Consider the following 15,855-nt stretch of genomic DNA (forward strand, 5'->3'; position numbering starts at 1 on the left):
AAATGAATTTTTTTCTTTCTGTATTCAAGAAAAGAAACGAAAAAGAGAAAAAAAGAAATCGTTTGAAAAATTGAAAAAGTAAATACACTGTAGTAGACTAAAAATGATGGGAGTAAAATAGAATTAAAAAAAATTTACATAAAAGCAACAAATATAGTAAAACAAATTAAGAAAAATATTTTTAATAGAAATTGAAAGTAAAAATGAAGTTTTCCTCTCTCTGCATGAATTCAAGAAAAAGAAAAGAAATGAAAAAGAGAAGAAGAAAAAGAAAAAAAAAAAGGAAATCGTTTGAAAATTTGAAAAGGTGAATACACCAAAGTAGACTAAAATAAAATGATGGAAGTAAGATAGAATTTGAAAATAATTTACACAAAAGTAAAAAATATAGTGAAAAAAATTAAAAATATTTTTAATAAAAATTGAAAATAAAAATGAATTTTTTCTCTTTCTGTATTCAAGAAAAAGAAAAGTAGTGTAAAAAAACAAAAAAAGAAAATTGAATAGATGGATCTGCTAACAGATTGAAATAGGACTGAAATTACTTCGTTTTCCCCTAGAAGTCAGATTATGTAGCACTTTATAGTCCATAAACTAAGTAGGTGGTGAGACTTGTGTTCTTGAAGAGAGAGGTTGGCCTATTTGGGCGGGGCTCAGTGTAATGGCTCCATTCTCCACCAGATGGCGCTGCTAGCCTACTGTGGTGGATTGTTGCAGGTGCTTGTAGTACCTATGAGCATGTGCAGGAGTGGTAAAAAATGGCATCACCCAGCTACCCAGGCTCCAGTATCCGAATTCTGTTCTCCCTGATCAGCAATTGCACACCCATCCTCTGTCTTCAGCTTTTGTCCACTCCCCACTTCTTCACTGTTCGTGACCAAGCCCCAGGCCGTACCTCTCTCCCAAGTTTTGTCTCCGATGTGGCTGTTTTCCCCAGCCCCTTACTTCTGAAGGACTGCAGCTTTGACCCATTCAGCCCCTCTGTGGGAGGGTCTCTCCAAGAAATGGCCGAATGTCGGCTGCACCCAGGAATGTTTGCGAGACCCTGCTGCTGCTGGTGCCTAAAGACTGCCGCCAGGTGCCAGCCCACCACAGAAAAAGTTCGTGAGATAGTGTAACAGAAGCTTTTCAGGGATTATGGAAAATCACAACACACATCTGGCACCAGGCTTCACCCTTAATGACCTTGTTCCAGCACCAGCGAATGTGGCCATTTTCTGGGGTCTGCTGGGACAGTCTCCACCAAATGTCCTTCCATCAGTGGAACCGCTTTTCCCCGTGTGGACCGAGAACCTCTCGGACCCCACTCTGTTCCTGGGGATTCGCCCTTCCCACCAGAGCACTGCCAGGTATGGAGCTGCGGAGTTGCAGACTTTAAGCTCCCCTTGTTTACAGTCTTAATGGAATTTAAACCCTCTCCTTTCTCCTTTCTCCCTTCTCCCTTTTTAGTTTAGTCCCTGCGGCTGTTTCCAATTTTCTACTTTCTCTCCAACTGCTATTGGGGAGGGGTGCTTTTCCTATATTCTTCCCCATCCCCCCAGTCTCTGTCCTCTCTCCACCTGCAAAAGTGGCTCCCTGCCTGCCACTGGCTTCTCTCTCCCCAAGTTCACCTCTCCGTGCCATGTACCTGCTGAATTCTGTGGTTCAGGTTGTGAAGATTGTTGTGTTAATCCTCAAATCAGTTTTCTAGGTGTGTAAGATGTTTTAGTGTTGGTCTGGCTGTATTTCATGGACACGAGACACACAAAAAAACTTCTATGCTGTTCCGCCATCTTGGCTCTGCCTCTAAAATTTTTTTTATTTATTTACTTATTATTATTCTATCATCCTATCCTATCCTATCCTATACTATCCTATCCTATTCTTATTTTAGAGACAGAGAGTGGAAGCAGGGGAGAGAGGCAGCGGGAGAAAGAGAGAGAATTTTAAGCAGGCTCCATGCTCAGTACAGAGTCTGATGCAGGGCTGGATCCCACAACCCAGGAATCATGACCTAGGCCAAAATCAAGAGTGGACGCTCAACTGACTGATCCATCCACGTACCCCTCGTCTGTGAAACTTTTGAATCAGTAGAAAATAATGCCCACTTTATTTCCCTTCTCTCACAAGATGAGGTACAGACCTTGGTGGTTCCCCCTGGAAATAGTCATGTTCCCATATCTAATAGTGGCATTATTGTTTTAGTGAGCACTTTTCTGCTAACTAAGGATTTTGTGCATATCTGCATATACTTTTTAACTTTTTGGATGACCTCTTCAGTAACCTGCTTGTGCATATCCCATGCCAATATTTTTCTTGTTGATTTGTGAAAGTTCTTTTTATGTTCTAGTTATTAAATCAGTGTTATCTTGCTTCCTATCATTTGCCAATTAAAGATATCTATTTAATAAGGAACACTGTTTCTTGTTGGTTAGGTATCTTTACTTTAATGTAAACAAATTCTTTTTTTTTTTTTTGCCTTTTGGTTTATGCTATTTGTTTAAGAAATATTTCCCTGCCATCAAGCTATTTGTTTACATATTCTTTTTGCATACATATATATGCATACATATATATGCATATGTATTTTTAAGTTTATTTATTTTGAGAGAGAGAGCATGGGAGCACATGTGTGCCTGCAAGGGTGGGAGAGGGGCAGAGAGCGAGGGAGAGCGAGAGTTCTAAGCAGGCTCCATCTTGTTAGCACAGAGCCTGACACAGGGCTCAATCCTATGAACCGTGAGATCATGACCTGAGCCAAAATTAAGAGTCAGATGCTTAACTGACTGAGCCACCCAGGTGCCTTATAAATGCATATATTTACCTTATATCATTAGAAATTTAATATCCCTGGACTCTTAAGAAGTGATCCAATTTTATTTTTCTCTATGTTGTGATCCAGTTTTTCCAATACCATCTATTAAACAAATCATTATTTCCCCCTGATTTGTGGTATCACCTTTGTTATATATTCTGGAAAATCTTGTATATCTGGAAAATATTTTGTGGCAGAAATTAACAATTCCTCAACAAATTTGATGGGACTTATCCATAAAACCATCTAAGACTGGTGTTTGACTAGTTTATTGAAGTTTTCTGTTTTCTGTGTCCAATTTCTCCCATTTATATATATATTTTCTAGATATTTAGTTTCATCTGAGTTTTCAAATGTATTAGCATATGGTTGTATAGCATACAGAAATTTTAGTGCTCTTATTGCTGTTATAATCTCTGTGGTGTCCTAATTATTCATCATTTTATTATGTATTTAAAATTTTTTTTAAATATTTATTTTTGAGAGAGAGAAAGAGAGACAGAGTATAAGCAGGGGAGGGGCAGAGAGAGATGGAGACACAGAATCTGAAGCAGGCTCCAGGCTCTGAGCTGTTAGTGCAGAGCTTGATTTAGGGCTCAAACTCATGAACCCTGAGATCATGACCTGAGTCAAAGTGGGACAGTTAATCAACTGAGCCACCCAGGCAACCCTATTAATGTATTTTTACAGTAAAAGCATCCTATCCTCTTTTTTTCTTGATCAGTCTCAGAGGCCTTTTTCTTTAATAATTTTTTTTGAAGAACTAAATATTTGGGTTTGTTGTCCTTCTCTTTTTTGTTCTTTATTTTTTATTGACTTCTGCTCTGAAACCTATATCCCTTGAAGTACATGTGTGATGAGTTATTTAGAACATTTAATTCTGCTATAGAAGACAAAGAAAGTAAATGAGAAGTATGAATAATAAGTAGATTAGTAATCTGTGAGCTATATTAGATGTAGAATAATTTGAATGAAGCATATGTGTGTTTAACATAGACTATAAGATATGGAGGGACGACAAGGCACCAAGTATTTAAGATCACTAAAGGTACCAAGGCATACAAACCCCAGTATTAATAATACTGTACATATACATTAGGCTTCTAAGACATTCAGTGGTCATGAGATTAAATATGCCATCAGTGGTGACATTGTAGTTCCTGTTGTCCTCTGCCCAAGAAAAGAAGATAAAACCCATAGCTGTTAATTATGGTAATTGAAAGCTACAGTTGTAGCCATGAGTACTTAGTCTTGCATCTGTCTGGTAGATCAAGTACCATATGTTGGCTCTAGGCATCTTTCCTCTTCTGTGCCTCACTGCTCAAACCTCAACTCTGGTCTTCATATCTATGGGAATATATGGCCCAGAGAAGAAATGCAAACACTAAGGATTCAGGTAGTATGGTTAGTCTATTTTGCTGTACTCTATCCTAAGATCTTCTTCTCTAAATTTCTGATTGAGTGTTTTCAGTTGATTAAAAAAAACTGCATGATTTGAGCAATCTTAATTTGGTCTATAAACCTTTGTGGGGCATGAATTCTGAGATATCTTGCCTGATAGAGTACATGGAAAATACCATTGCCTCAAGGGACTTTCTCACATAACATTTTCCTTCGTATGTTGTTTTGCTTTCATTCTGTAGCTCACCCTCTTATTTCTTCTTGGATAAATGTGTCTAAAGTTTAAGTGTCCTTCCCATTACCCAGTGGGGACCACAGCCCTGGTTTAGACCATGACTCTGCACACGGGCTAGAAAAGTATATGGGACCTTATGCTCACCTTCCTTACTTGTATCAAATGATGACCAATGTACTGATCTTCCATCCCTTTGTTCAAGGCAGGAGGTGGCTTAAATAACTAATTTAGGTTGGAAAAAAAAAAAAAAGTCTAAGTGTCCTTCAAAGAACTGCTTTAGGTATGTCTCATAAATTTAAAAGTAATATGATACTAATATAAGTCAGTCACCATTCTATAATTTTTAAGACGTTATAGTAAAATATTTAATATTTCCAACATCAGACTGCTCAACCTATAACTTTGTTATTAATTTTTAATTATATTGCTTTATGGTCTGAGATCTTCTGAATGGTATTAATCATTTGGAATGAATACAGATTTTCTTTATGATCTTAAAGATGGCTATTTTTGTAAACATTCTGTCTATACTCAAAAAGAATGCAGGTTTCCCGTTTGTTGAGCATAGTTAATATATTTTCAATAGGTTGAGTTTGGGTAGTTATATTTTCCAGATATTTTTGTAACACTTGTAATATTTGCTTCACCTATCAGATTCTGAAGCAGGTGTGTTAAAATCATCAACTACAACTGGTAAATTGCCTATTTCTTCCTGAAGTTCTTTCAGTATTGATGTATTTTGAAGCTGTATTTTAGGGTACATACGAGTTTATGATGGTTATAATCTTCTTGTGCAATTATTTCTTTTATTAGTACATAATTTTCTTTCTGTTCTTTATGATTTTTTTGTTTTGAATTCTATTTAGTCCGATATTAAGAGATGACCCCACATTTCTCTGGGTTTATATTTCCCTAGCATAACTTTTCCCACCCATTTCCAAACTTTTGTTTTCTTTTTGTCTTGTGTGTGTCACATTGTGGGGCTTTATTTTTTTAAATCTAATATGAGATTCTCTGTTATTAATTGGTGACCACAACCACTTTATTATAATGTTATATTATGACTATTTCATACATTTAGAGACCTATACTCATGTTTATTTACCCATATTGCGTTCTTAATTATCTCAATCTTTATCCTCCCTGCCCCTTCACAGAGCACCAATAAAAGAAAAAAAGCTTTAGCTTGTTTGATTATCATGTTGATCTTGTCCCAATCTTGTCAACATCAATACGGATTTTAGTTTGGGGTATTTATTTGTTAATATTTAACTTTTCTTTTCTGAGGTCTCTTATCTTTCTTTAATTCTGGAGAATTAAAAAATATATTTCCTCTTCCCCATTATATGTTTTTGGTCTCCTTCTGAGATTCTTGTTGTCTAACATTGGCACTTCTACTTCTGTATCTCAGTTTTTCTTTTCTATTTTCTATCTCTTTATTCTTTACTGCATCCTTTGGGGGAGATTCCTTGTCAGATCCTCTTACTTACTAATGTCCATCTTACTAATTAACTGTTATTCATTTCAATTATTGCATGTAGAGTTATTTATTTCAGCTATTGCATTTTTCATAGTTTTCCCCTGGGTTCTTTTATATTATTTCTTGTTTCTTTCTGTATTGCTAATAATCTTTATTTATGCCCATCAATATATGTTTTCAAGCTTATTTGGAATTTTTCATCAGCATTTCCTAATCACTCTGGTTTATTGTATACTTTGTTCAGTTTGTTGGCCTTCCTTTGGAATGGTTGTATTCCTGAGATGTCTAATTGTCTTGGCCGAGGAGTTCCTGTTTTTGGAGTAAATAGTCTCTAATGTCTTTTGGGGAGTAGCCAAAGACCAAGTCATGGCTTTGTGGATCCTGGTGAATTTAAGGAGAATGGAGGGAGTGAGCCCCAGGGTAAAGATCTAGTCACCTTGGAGTATCCTAGATACTTTCCTGTGCTGCTACTCTACCCGGACAACTTATACCTGGTCACTGCCCCTCATCCCACCCCACCCCCCTGTTATAACCTGCCAGTCTTGTGGTGTTGGAGAAGAAGGAAGGGCAGGAGTGAATGCCCAGTTTGGCTGCTTAGTGCATACTTATTTGTTTTCATGAACTCCTTACTCCTTTAGGGCTTTTGTGCTGCCCTGAGAGTGTTCTGTGGACACTGGTACCAGCAGGGGGGCTATGGCTGCAGGTGATGTCCCAGAGTGATGAGAAGTTGAAGACCAGAACATAATAAAACTCTTTCCTCTATCCTATTCTTTATTGCAGTGGCCTCCAGCTGTTCTCTAGACTGCTCTCCCCCTTCCTCAAAATATACATTCATTTGAAAAGCCTAGAGTTTCATTTTTATTTTTTTTCCTTTTCCTTTTTCTCCCCCCACCATTAAATACTAATTCCTGAAATGCATGTGTCCCCTCTGTTTCTGTAGCTTCTCCAGGGTTGATGTCTGGAGTTGGAGCCAGCAGCCCCCCTAACTAGTTTGCCCTCTTGGCTGACCCTATAGTTCCCCATGCCTCTATCTTCCGCACTCTTTGCCTCCCTTCATCACCTAGCACTGAGTTCTATGGGTGAATGTATGTTCATGGTCTTTACTGTCCTGTCAGTTCAGGCCTCCATTCTTGAAAATCAGTACATGGAAGTCTGCCTACAAACAGTCTGCAGACCTCAAGTTAGGCCTGGTGTGTCACTGAGAGTTTCCCAAAGCATGTTTTGTCTCCTAAATATCTGAAATGGAAAAGCACCAAACCAGCACTGTATGTGAAAAAATCTCTGGATAGAAAAAGAAGTCATCACTATAGAAAGAAACCCTTTAAACTATAGAAATATGCACTTCATCTAAAATCCACTCATATTTGAAGGAATCTGTGGACCATGAATTAATTTTGGACCAAAGAAGATACATATTGTGAACTGTCTCCATCCTCTCAATCAACAGGAGACAACAATCTGGTAGAGTTAAGAGGGAAAGAGTCTTACTTTGGTAAGTGTAGGATGGTGCAGTAGGGCCAACCAAGATGACCATTTAAAAAGCAAAGGCACTGGGCACTCTGGATTCAGATCCTAGCCTGGCCACTTACTAATCAGGTGACTGTGGTGGATGCATGATTTAACTTCTTTTTCACTTAGCTTTCTCATCACTAAAATGGGGTTAAAAACAGGTTCAGTTGTTACAAAGAGCAGGTAAGCTAATGTCTGTAAGTCTATTCTTTTTTTTTTTTTTTTTTTTTTTTTTTTTTGAGAGAGAGATAGAGAGAGAGAGAGAGTGTGTGTGTGTGCATGAGCAGGGGTGGGGAAGAGAGAGGGAGAGAGTGAGAATCCCAAGCAAGCCCCATGCTGTCAGCACAGAGCCTATCACAGGGCTTTGATCCCATGAACTGTGAGGTCATGACCTGAGTTGAAATCAAGAGTTGGACACTCAATCTACTGAACCACTCAGGCACCCCATAAATCTGTTCATATTGACTATAGTTTTTCAGTGATTGGTGTTCCTTTCTTTTCTTCTTGTTCTTGTCCTTCTTTTTCTTCTTCTTTTTTTTTTTTCATTTTATTTATTTGAGAGAGAGAGACTGTGTGAGCAGAGAGGGGCAGAGGGAGACAGAGAGAGAATCTCAAGCAGGCTCCATGCTCAGTGTGGAGCCCAACATGGGGCTCAGTCCCACAACCCTGGGATCATGACCTGAGCCAAAATCAAAAGGTGGATGCTCAACTGAATGAGCTCAACTGACTGAGCCACCCAGCCTCCGCTCTTTATTCTTTTCCTCTTAAATCATCTCTATGCAAGGAATGTTCTCCATAACATTAAGCCCCCATGACAATAACCCTCTTGTGATGACAGCATGCAGAAGCTGTAATGCATGGGCACAGCAGGGAAATGCTTGCAGCCCTGGGAGTAACCACCCACCCTGCTGTGCACACATTTCAAGAGTTTGCAGCTGGGTGTATGTTTAGGTGCAGGGTCTCTGTGTGAGACTGGTGCGTTAGCTTTGATTAGCCAGTCTGGCAGGAGTGGATGGAGACAGATTTCCTGACATTATATTTTGAACATATTTTTCCCCTCCCCTCATTAAAGACATCTCAACTGGTTTTATTGAATTTCTATTCAGCGCTTCACTTGTAATACTCTGAGATTTTATTTGGAAGCAATTTCTCCAAATAAAATAGGAAGTCTCTTCAGTAAAGGAGATTACAGGGACATGCAGTGGCATTGCTGGTCAGTCAGCCAAGAGCTGGGGCACAGTTTGAGTCTCAGTGAAAGCATTTCTGGAAAGTTAGAGAGAAGGCATTGAATTTCTGTGAGGGGAGGAAATGGACACTGATCAGTGACCTAAGAGACTGGCTGGTCAATGCTTAAGATAATAAAAAATCTCTGAAATCTTTCAGAGATGCTCACTAATCTCAATTGGGGCAATAATATATGATGTTAGAAAATCTTCCCAAGTTGAACTGTGTTTTCTCTCCTTTGAGGCTTCATATTATTCATAGGTATTAAACACATGTAAATTCTATATCCAGAAGAACAGAAATAATCAGAAAGATAGTTCTTCATTTTCAAATATCGGTTTTCTACCTTGCTTGACTCTCACAAGCACACATTATCATTCTTTCTTTTATGCTTCTAGTTATTGTTACCCCATGTTTGCCCCACTGCTGCACATACACACAAGGTATCTATGGATTAGTTCAGTAAAATCAATTTTATGTAAACTTAAGCTAGGAGGGAGACATCTTGTCTACTCTTTCAAAATAACAAATGGACCTTCCTTCTGAGTTTATCTGCTTGCTTTTCTAAATATGGCTTCTGATTTTCTCTCTTCATGAATATGCTTATTTGAAACTCTGAAGTGTTAACTCCCCAATAAGAAGTCTAGCCAATGGAAGAATCACTGTTTTAGACCTGGTTCTTGAGAAAATGAGTCCTTGCTAGGTATTTATGCAGAGATCTTGTTCTGAGAATGTTTCTTGTAACTTGAGCTGTCCTGCCCAGTACTAATAAGGAGGAAAGGTTACATTCAGCTACCAGTTCCAACCACATTTGTCCCGTTGTTCTCCCACCCCAAAGATATCCATGGTTATGGTTTTAGGGTCATGGTTGACTTGGCAGGTTTTGATATGTACCATTGACCCAGGAAAGAAGCAGTCACCACTGCAAAGAAACTTTGCCATGATAACTATGATAAATAAATATTTGTCATAGAGTTAAATGGAAGGTGTGTGAAATGCCTGTTGAATCAATGATAATGAATGAAGGAATGAATGAGAAAGGCTGGAGCCTCATGACAATAGCATTTCTGTTATTTCTTTCTCAACATCTTTCCTCTTTTAAGAACCATGATATCTATGTGTACCCAAAGGCCTATCTGGGATCTTTTTGTAGTAGGGATCAAAGCAGGTGGGCAGCTGATCACCTGAGTTCAGGTTGCCTGCTGAAGAATCAGGTTTTATGGTATGATGGAAAATTCCTTTTGTTTTTAAAGATCTCAAGGGTAATAATATTCATCTGTATTGCCTATTGGGACACAAAGAGTAAGATATAGCCCTTATGTATCTTTTCTGAAAAAGTTCTCCAGCTCTTATGAGGACAATAGTTGAACTGCACAGAACCTACAGATGGCTCCTGTTCCCCATTATTAGTCTGTCACAGTTCTAATTTCATCCTCATCTTTCCATTTCATGCTTTCCAGATATGAAAACCTTTCCAATGGTGGCCTTTATGCATTCTAATGACATGTAGTTAGTTGCCTTTTATCCTGCCTTAGTTTCTCTCCCAAACTATATTAAAAATCAATGATCATAACAATTCTAATGATCTGATGTGATATTGGACAATTTCAAGTCTGGTCCCAGAATAATGAAAAAAAAAAAGTCAAGAACAATAAAAGGATTTGATACTTTTGGCCTAGATTTCTTTGCTGTGCTTCCCAAACTTATGCAATATAGATCAAAGGGTGTGTGTGGTTTTTGTATTATCAAGGGAATGAGAGCTGTACTTTGGAGTTTATAGTCAAATTGAAGATGTTAGATGATCACACTGACAAAGGCAATACTCTCGATGTTTTTGCACATAAGTTTTCTAACCTATGCTTTTGGATTATCTTTCCCCCCTTGTAACACAAACTAAATGGGATGTTAGCAGCCCATGGCTGAAATGAAAAACAAACAAACAAAAAAACAAAAAAACCCACAAAACTGAACATGGAATGAGCAGGAGACAAGATGAATGTAATGAAAGATGAGGAATATATTTCTTTAGAAAAATAGGCACATATACATCTTTTTGCTTTTAACATACTCTGTATTAATTTATAGATATACATAGCGTAAGCATTTCACATCATTTTGGCACTGTGTACAATTCTACGGAAAGCTGTGTTGTTTTTCAGCCCGTACTATAATAGCACAATAATGTCTAGAATATTTAGCAATATATTATCACATTTGTACTAGAGCTGCCTCAAATACTCTGTTTTCCATGTTTGTAAACGAAAATAGGAACACCACTACATAAACACTGTGATTGAAAAAATACCTTCTTTTCAGTTCCTCCTTTACATTCAGTAAAGGAGACTTAAGCCACTTTAGTATCCAAAATACATTTTCACTGAAGGAATATAATTTTTCTTCGGGTGCACTAAATATGTAACCAGAACAAATCAACTTTTTGTTTTCCCACAACTAGATCACCTCTGAAAGGCAGTGGCATCAAGGACATAGATGAGACTTGAGATTTGGAGGGTTTTGGTGGATCTCTTCATTTAGCACAAAACTAAATGATGGTGACTCGGATTACTGTTGCAAATTCACAAATGAATTTCAGGTGCCAGCAATGATAACTGGTTTATTCAGGGATTTTTAAGGATTTTATACTGAGGAAGTGAAGAGAGACGTGGGAATATAATATTGGGTTTTCAGAAGAACCTCTACTTTCATTTTAAATGAACTGGTAGATGGTCAAACTTGTAGCAGTTACTTTTCCTCCTCCTGTCTTGCTAATAGCAGCAAACAAGAGGTCAACTACAAACTGATTTCTAATTAGCCCTACTGAATCTTCCCGGAAAAGTCGGAGATCTTGTTAAGCTTTGAAGCTGGGTGGAAGGCAGTTAATGGATTTATATGGAGTCTTTTAATTACCAGTCTTAAACAAATTTATCTTTTACTGCTAGATAGCACCCAAGGGCAAGAGGTAATCTGCTTTATAAACCTTAGAGTGATTTGCTTTATAAATCCTGGAGCTTAGGAAAGTGGAAAACTCTTTAAAGAGAATATTCTCTTCCACTAGAAATTATATTTTTGGCAGTTTTGTGAAAAATTTAGTGATGGATTCTTTGTGACCTCCCAGTGTACAAATGTCAAGGACCAAAGCATATTCAACATGAAGGCCAGCTCCTAACAGCAGTTAGACCTGTTCGGTGGACAAGATTATCCAAAACCAAACTGAGTGTACGATATTAATAAACCAATTAACAAGGTGGCCCATCTAATGTTTTGAGCAAATTGACTTTAAACTTCTTTTTCATTCAGAGCATTACACCTTCCTGCCAAATGCAAGTCTGTCCCCCGACATTCTTAGTCATCTCTACATTAGAAAGCCACTCGGTCTTGCAGAGGTCATGTAATTTGTGCGGTTTACATTGTGTGGATGGTAAAACATCTGAGTAATATTGGAATTGGTTGAAATAAAAAAATTAAAAATCAGATCCATAGCCAAATACAGAAATATTCTAATTCAAAGTCTAGAGTTAAAAAGAAAAATAGTGACCGTGATTTTGATTTTTCAAAGTTATAAATGGCTCAAGATTAACAAGGAGCACCCTGTTTCTGAACTAGGTCAATTTAGTTGTGTTTCTCTTGGATACTTTGCTTGCATTACTATGACATCTGCATCTCGGTCCTAGATGAAAGATGGAGATCACAAGTGATGCAGTGGGAGACCCCATTCCTAGACTGTCTCCCACAGCAATAGTACCAAGGATAACTTTCTCCAGATTTACTATGGACAAATTCACTTAATAATTCTTCACGAATGATATGCTCAGCTCCTGGGAGGATGGGGATCACTTTAAACACATGGCCTGTCTGTCTCCCAGGAAATGAAGGCTCAGTGATCACGATGTAAGCTTCACATTCAAGCGGATGACTCTTGCTCAATGATCTCCAAAGCGATGACCTCCGCACCCTCCTCGCCCAGGTTGTTGGCGGCTTCGTTCCTCGGCTCCTGATGGCAGATGTAAACCGGGATGTCGCCGGCTTCAGCTGCGGCTGCGGCAGCGGCTGCAGCAGCGGCTGCAGCGTTGGCAGCAGAGCGGCGGGGGTTCCTGCTCCCCCAGCGCTGATCCCACTGGGTTTTGAATTGGGCCCAGTGGCGCTTCACGGTGGTTTGGACCTGGAAGAGAAAAGGCGACCTTGTTTTCGTATAATTGTCAGAAAGGACCTGAGCTGTTTATGAGTGGGCACAATTCTAGGAGCTCATCAGAGGTTAAAGGAGATCGAATCGTAATTCTGACCCAAAGGACTGTGCAGGATATGCTCTGGTTGGGGAACATACCATCTTGGCAGAAGAATTTACAAACTGGAGAAGTGAGTTGCTTGCCTAAGCTACCACTGGCAAGGTCATTTGCTCTTTTGAGTAAACGTCTGTTCTTTAGCTCTTCTACCCAATCAATGAAATTTGACTTGGTTTCATACCCAATATGGTATACATGTCATATCAGAGGAAAAGATTTTGAGAAGTTTTTATCTGCTACCACCTCTGGTAAGGCAGAACCTTTCATCTAAACCTACACATTATTGGTCATGATGGAAACCATTGCACAGTTCTGGGTTTTATGATAATGACTTCATACTGTTGATTTTCCTTTCTCCAACATGGCTTGAGAGCGGATGTGCGAGGTAAAACTCTGGTTAATGGAGTGACAAGCTTTTAAGAATAAAATTTCAATCTCTTTCTATTGAGAAACTTCTAATATGTAAATAAACTCATCAAACATACTTTATAAATATGATAAACTCTATCTTGAGCACAAGGGAGAAGATGCTAAAGTCAGAAAGTTCTAAATATGAAAATTACAGTAAGCATAGCTGAAAACAACACAGACGATAGTGTTGCTTCCCTAGCTCTGCTTTCTACAGAACTGAATTCAATTTAGTAGTTAAGTTAATCTTTTCTGTTGTCTTCTAGCATACAGTGTTTACACATATGCTCCAAAGACTGTGCTCTTTGGGTTTGAGTTCCAGTTTGTTGACTCCATGGTGCTTGTTGTTGTTTTTTTCTTTCTTAGGCTTTTCTCCTTTGTAAAAAGGAGATCATGACACTAATTCAGAGTTATGAGTAAGATTTATTGGGGTTATTTAAATTACCTAGTATGCTACTGGTGCATAGCAGCAGTAATTCCCTACTTTTTCTCCTGTTCTGTCCCCACGTTGACTCCCCTCCTATACCCACCACCTCCAAGGATTTCCCAGTCAATGTGGCTGGATTTGAGAGAGTCAAGTGTCTCTCTTAATATTATCTAGCACTTAATAAAGACCTAGCTCTTTATTAAGGCTATTTGCTGGTTGAAAACTGATTCATGTAAGTGTTTTGCCTCCTATGGTTGTAAGCAAATCAGTAGAAGAGGTACAAATGTCAGCTGTAATATATGTATAGAGAGAAAAGGATGGATTGGAGCCATGGAAGAGGTACAGGTGAGGAAGAACAGAACAGTAAAGAAGAAAAGCAGTTAGGACAGTGCTGAATAACTGAGTATTGACTAGTTTGTTAACCCTCTGAGACATTTCTGTCTAGAGGTCAAGACACAAAGAGAAGACGAAGCCTGAAAGATTAGGTCCGTTTATTTCTAATTGAAACGATATACTCCTTCACACACTATGGTTTCCTGCACTCAGCTAGTGCCATTCAAAATAGCAGTAGGGAGACATGCTCCAGATAGGCTGAACTTGATCACGGTTATTCTTTTCAGAAGGAATTCAGTCCACACCCTAGGTGACCTGAAATCTTGGCCTCGTGGGTTTGTCCTTTAGCTATTTACCAAAAATGCCTCCATTTCAGTCACTCGGCCAGGCACAGATAGAAGGGATTCGGGTCCCGTAAGAGCACTCAGACACCAGGAACAGAGCTGCCATCAGGCAGAAGTGGAAGATTCCCATCCATCATTCTACTGCGTTTGCCTGAGTTGGCTCATCTCTCTGCCAAAGTGGTTTTAAGCCACTTATTGCTTTGACCCTGATTCTCCAATATTAACAAACTGCTGGTCTCTCTCCACCAGCTATATGGTTTCTTCCCATCAGGCCTCTATTCACTGTGTTCCCTCTGACTGGAATGCCCCTCCCCCCACCCTTCACTAACACCAAAACTTGAGTTTTCAGGACTCAATTCTGTTTCCCTAGAAACTTTTCTTAACCCCCTAATACAGAGTTAGGAGTCTCTTCTGTGCTCTTGTTGCACTTATTCTCCATTCATTATTGCTCTTGCTACATTATATTATAATGCTTGGTATGTCTCCCTCTCCTCCTGTGTGTGTGTGCGTGTGTGTGTGTGTGTGTGTGTGTGTGTGTGTGTAGTGTCTATTAAGTCTAGGTCCTTAAATGTTTTAAATGCCAGGTTCATAATCTAGGAACCACCAAATACCCTGTTGAGGAAATAGGAAATACATTGTTTCAGCATATTTTTGGAGAAGCGATGTCCCCAGACAAAGGGAACTGATAGTTTCTGTGGATTCAGCATCTCTCAAATACCAACATTGTCTTTATAGCTAAAACTTACACCAATATTTAGAGGTATCCAAGGCAGACAGTGTAAGTTTAGAGTGAGTTTGTAAAAGTGCCAGCAGACAAAAAAAAAAAAAAAAAAAAAAAAAAAAAGTCTTTGTTTTTCCTCACCTGTTCTTTTAAAATAATCCCCTTTGGAGTGCCCATGCATTTTAATGAAGTACCCTGCGTAAATGAGGCCAAAGGGTTTGAGACCTATTTCATGTTTTTAATATTATTATTACAGAAATGTTCATAGCCTTCTATAATTGCATTCCTGAATTATAAACCTGTTCTTTTGTGTGAAGATGACAATCTGCTTCAATTTGTAAACCACACATATAAGAATAGGACCTTAACAGGATGTAAAAGACACTTGAATAATTATAGTTTAATAGGGCAATTATCTCCTACAATACCACAGGTTAGGCTTGATGCTGCTTTGATCACAAGAATAAGGGCATTGAATCTGATTGAAAAAAACAGGGAGACTTTTCATTGCTCCTGAAAAGCATCAGAAATGTTAGAAGAGGCCAATGGGATAAATATACAAAGTTTGAATTGTATAAATTCATCACTCATTCTAAAAGCAATTAACACAGATCACTTTACATTTTCCCTAATTATATCAATTTATGTATTGCCACCTTTAAAAATAGAGCCCTGGACTGAGGGTTTGAAGACATAATT

General features: G+C 38.4%; 1 protein-coding gene across 1 annotated transcript in view; it reads right to left on the minus strand.

Annotated features, from left to right (window-relative positions):
- Positions 1–10,744: 10,744 nt before the first annotated feature.
- The window catches only part of CALCR (calcitonin receptor), a 156,009-nt gene continuing 150,898 nt past the window's right edge, over positions 10,745–15,855 (minus strand). The window contains exon 13 of the mRNA XM_045494793.1: positions 10,745–12,802. Within this exon, the coding sequence (XP_045350749.1) occupies positions 12,545–12,802 (258 nt within the window). The 3' untranslated portion in view covers positions 10,745–12,544. The remainder of the gene's footprint in view (positions 12,803–15,855) is intronic.

This window comes from Leopardus geoffroyi, chromosome A2, assembly GCF_018350155.1.
Source record: "Leopardus geoffroyi isolate Oge1 chromosome A2, O.geoffroyi_Oge1_pat1.0, whole genome shotgun sequence".
Classification (NCBI taxonomy): Eukaryota; Metazoa; Chordata; class Mammalia; order Carnivora; family Felidae; genus Leopardus; species Leopardus geoffroyi.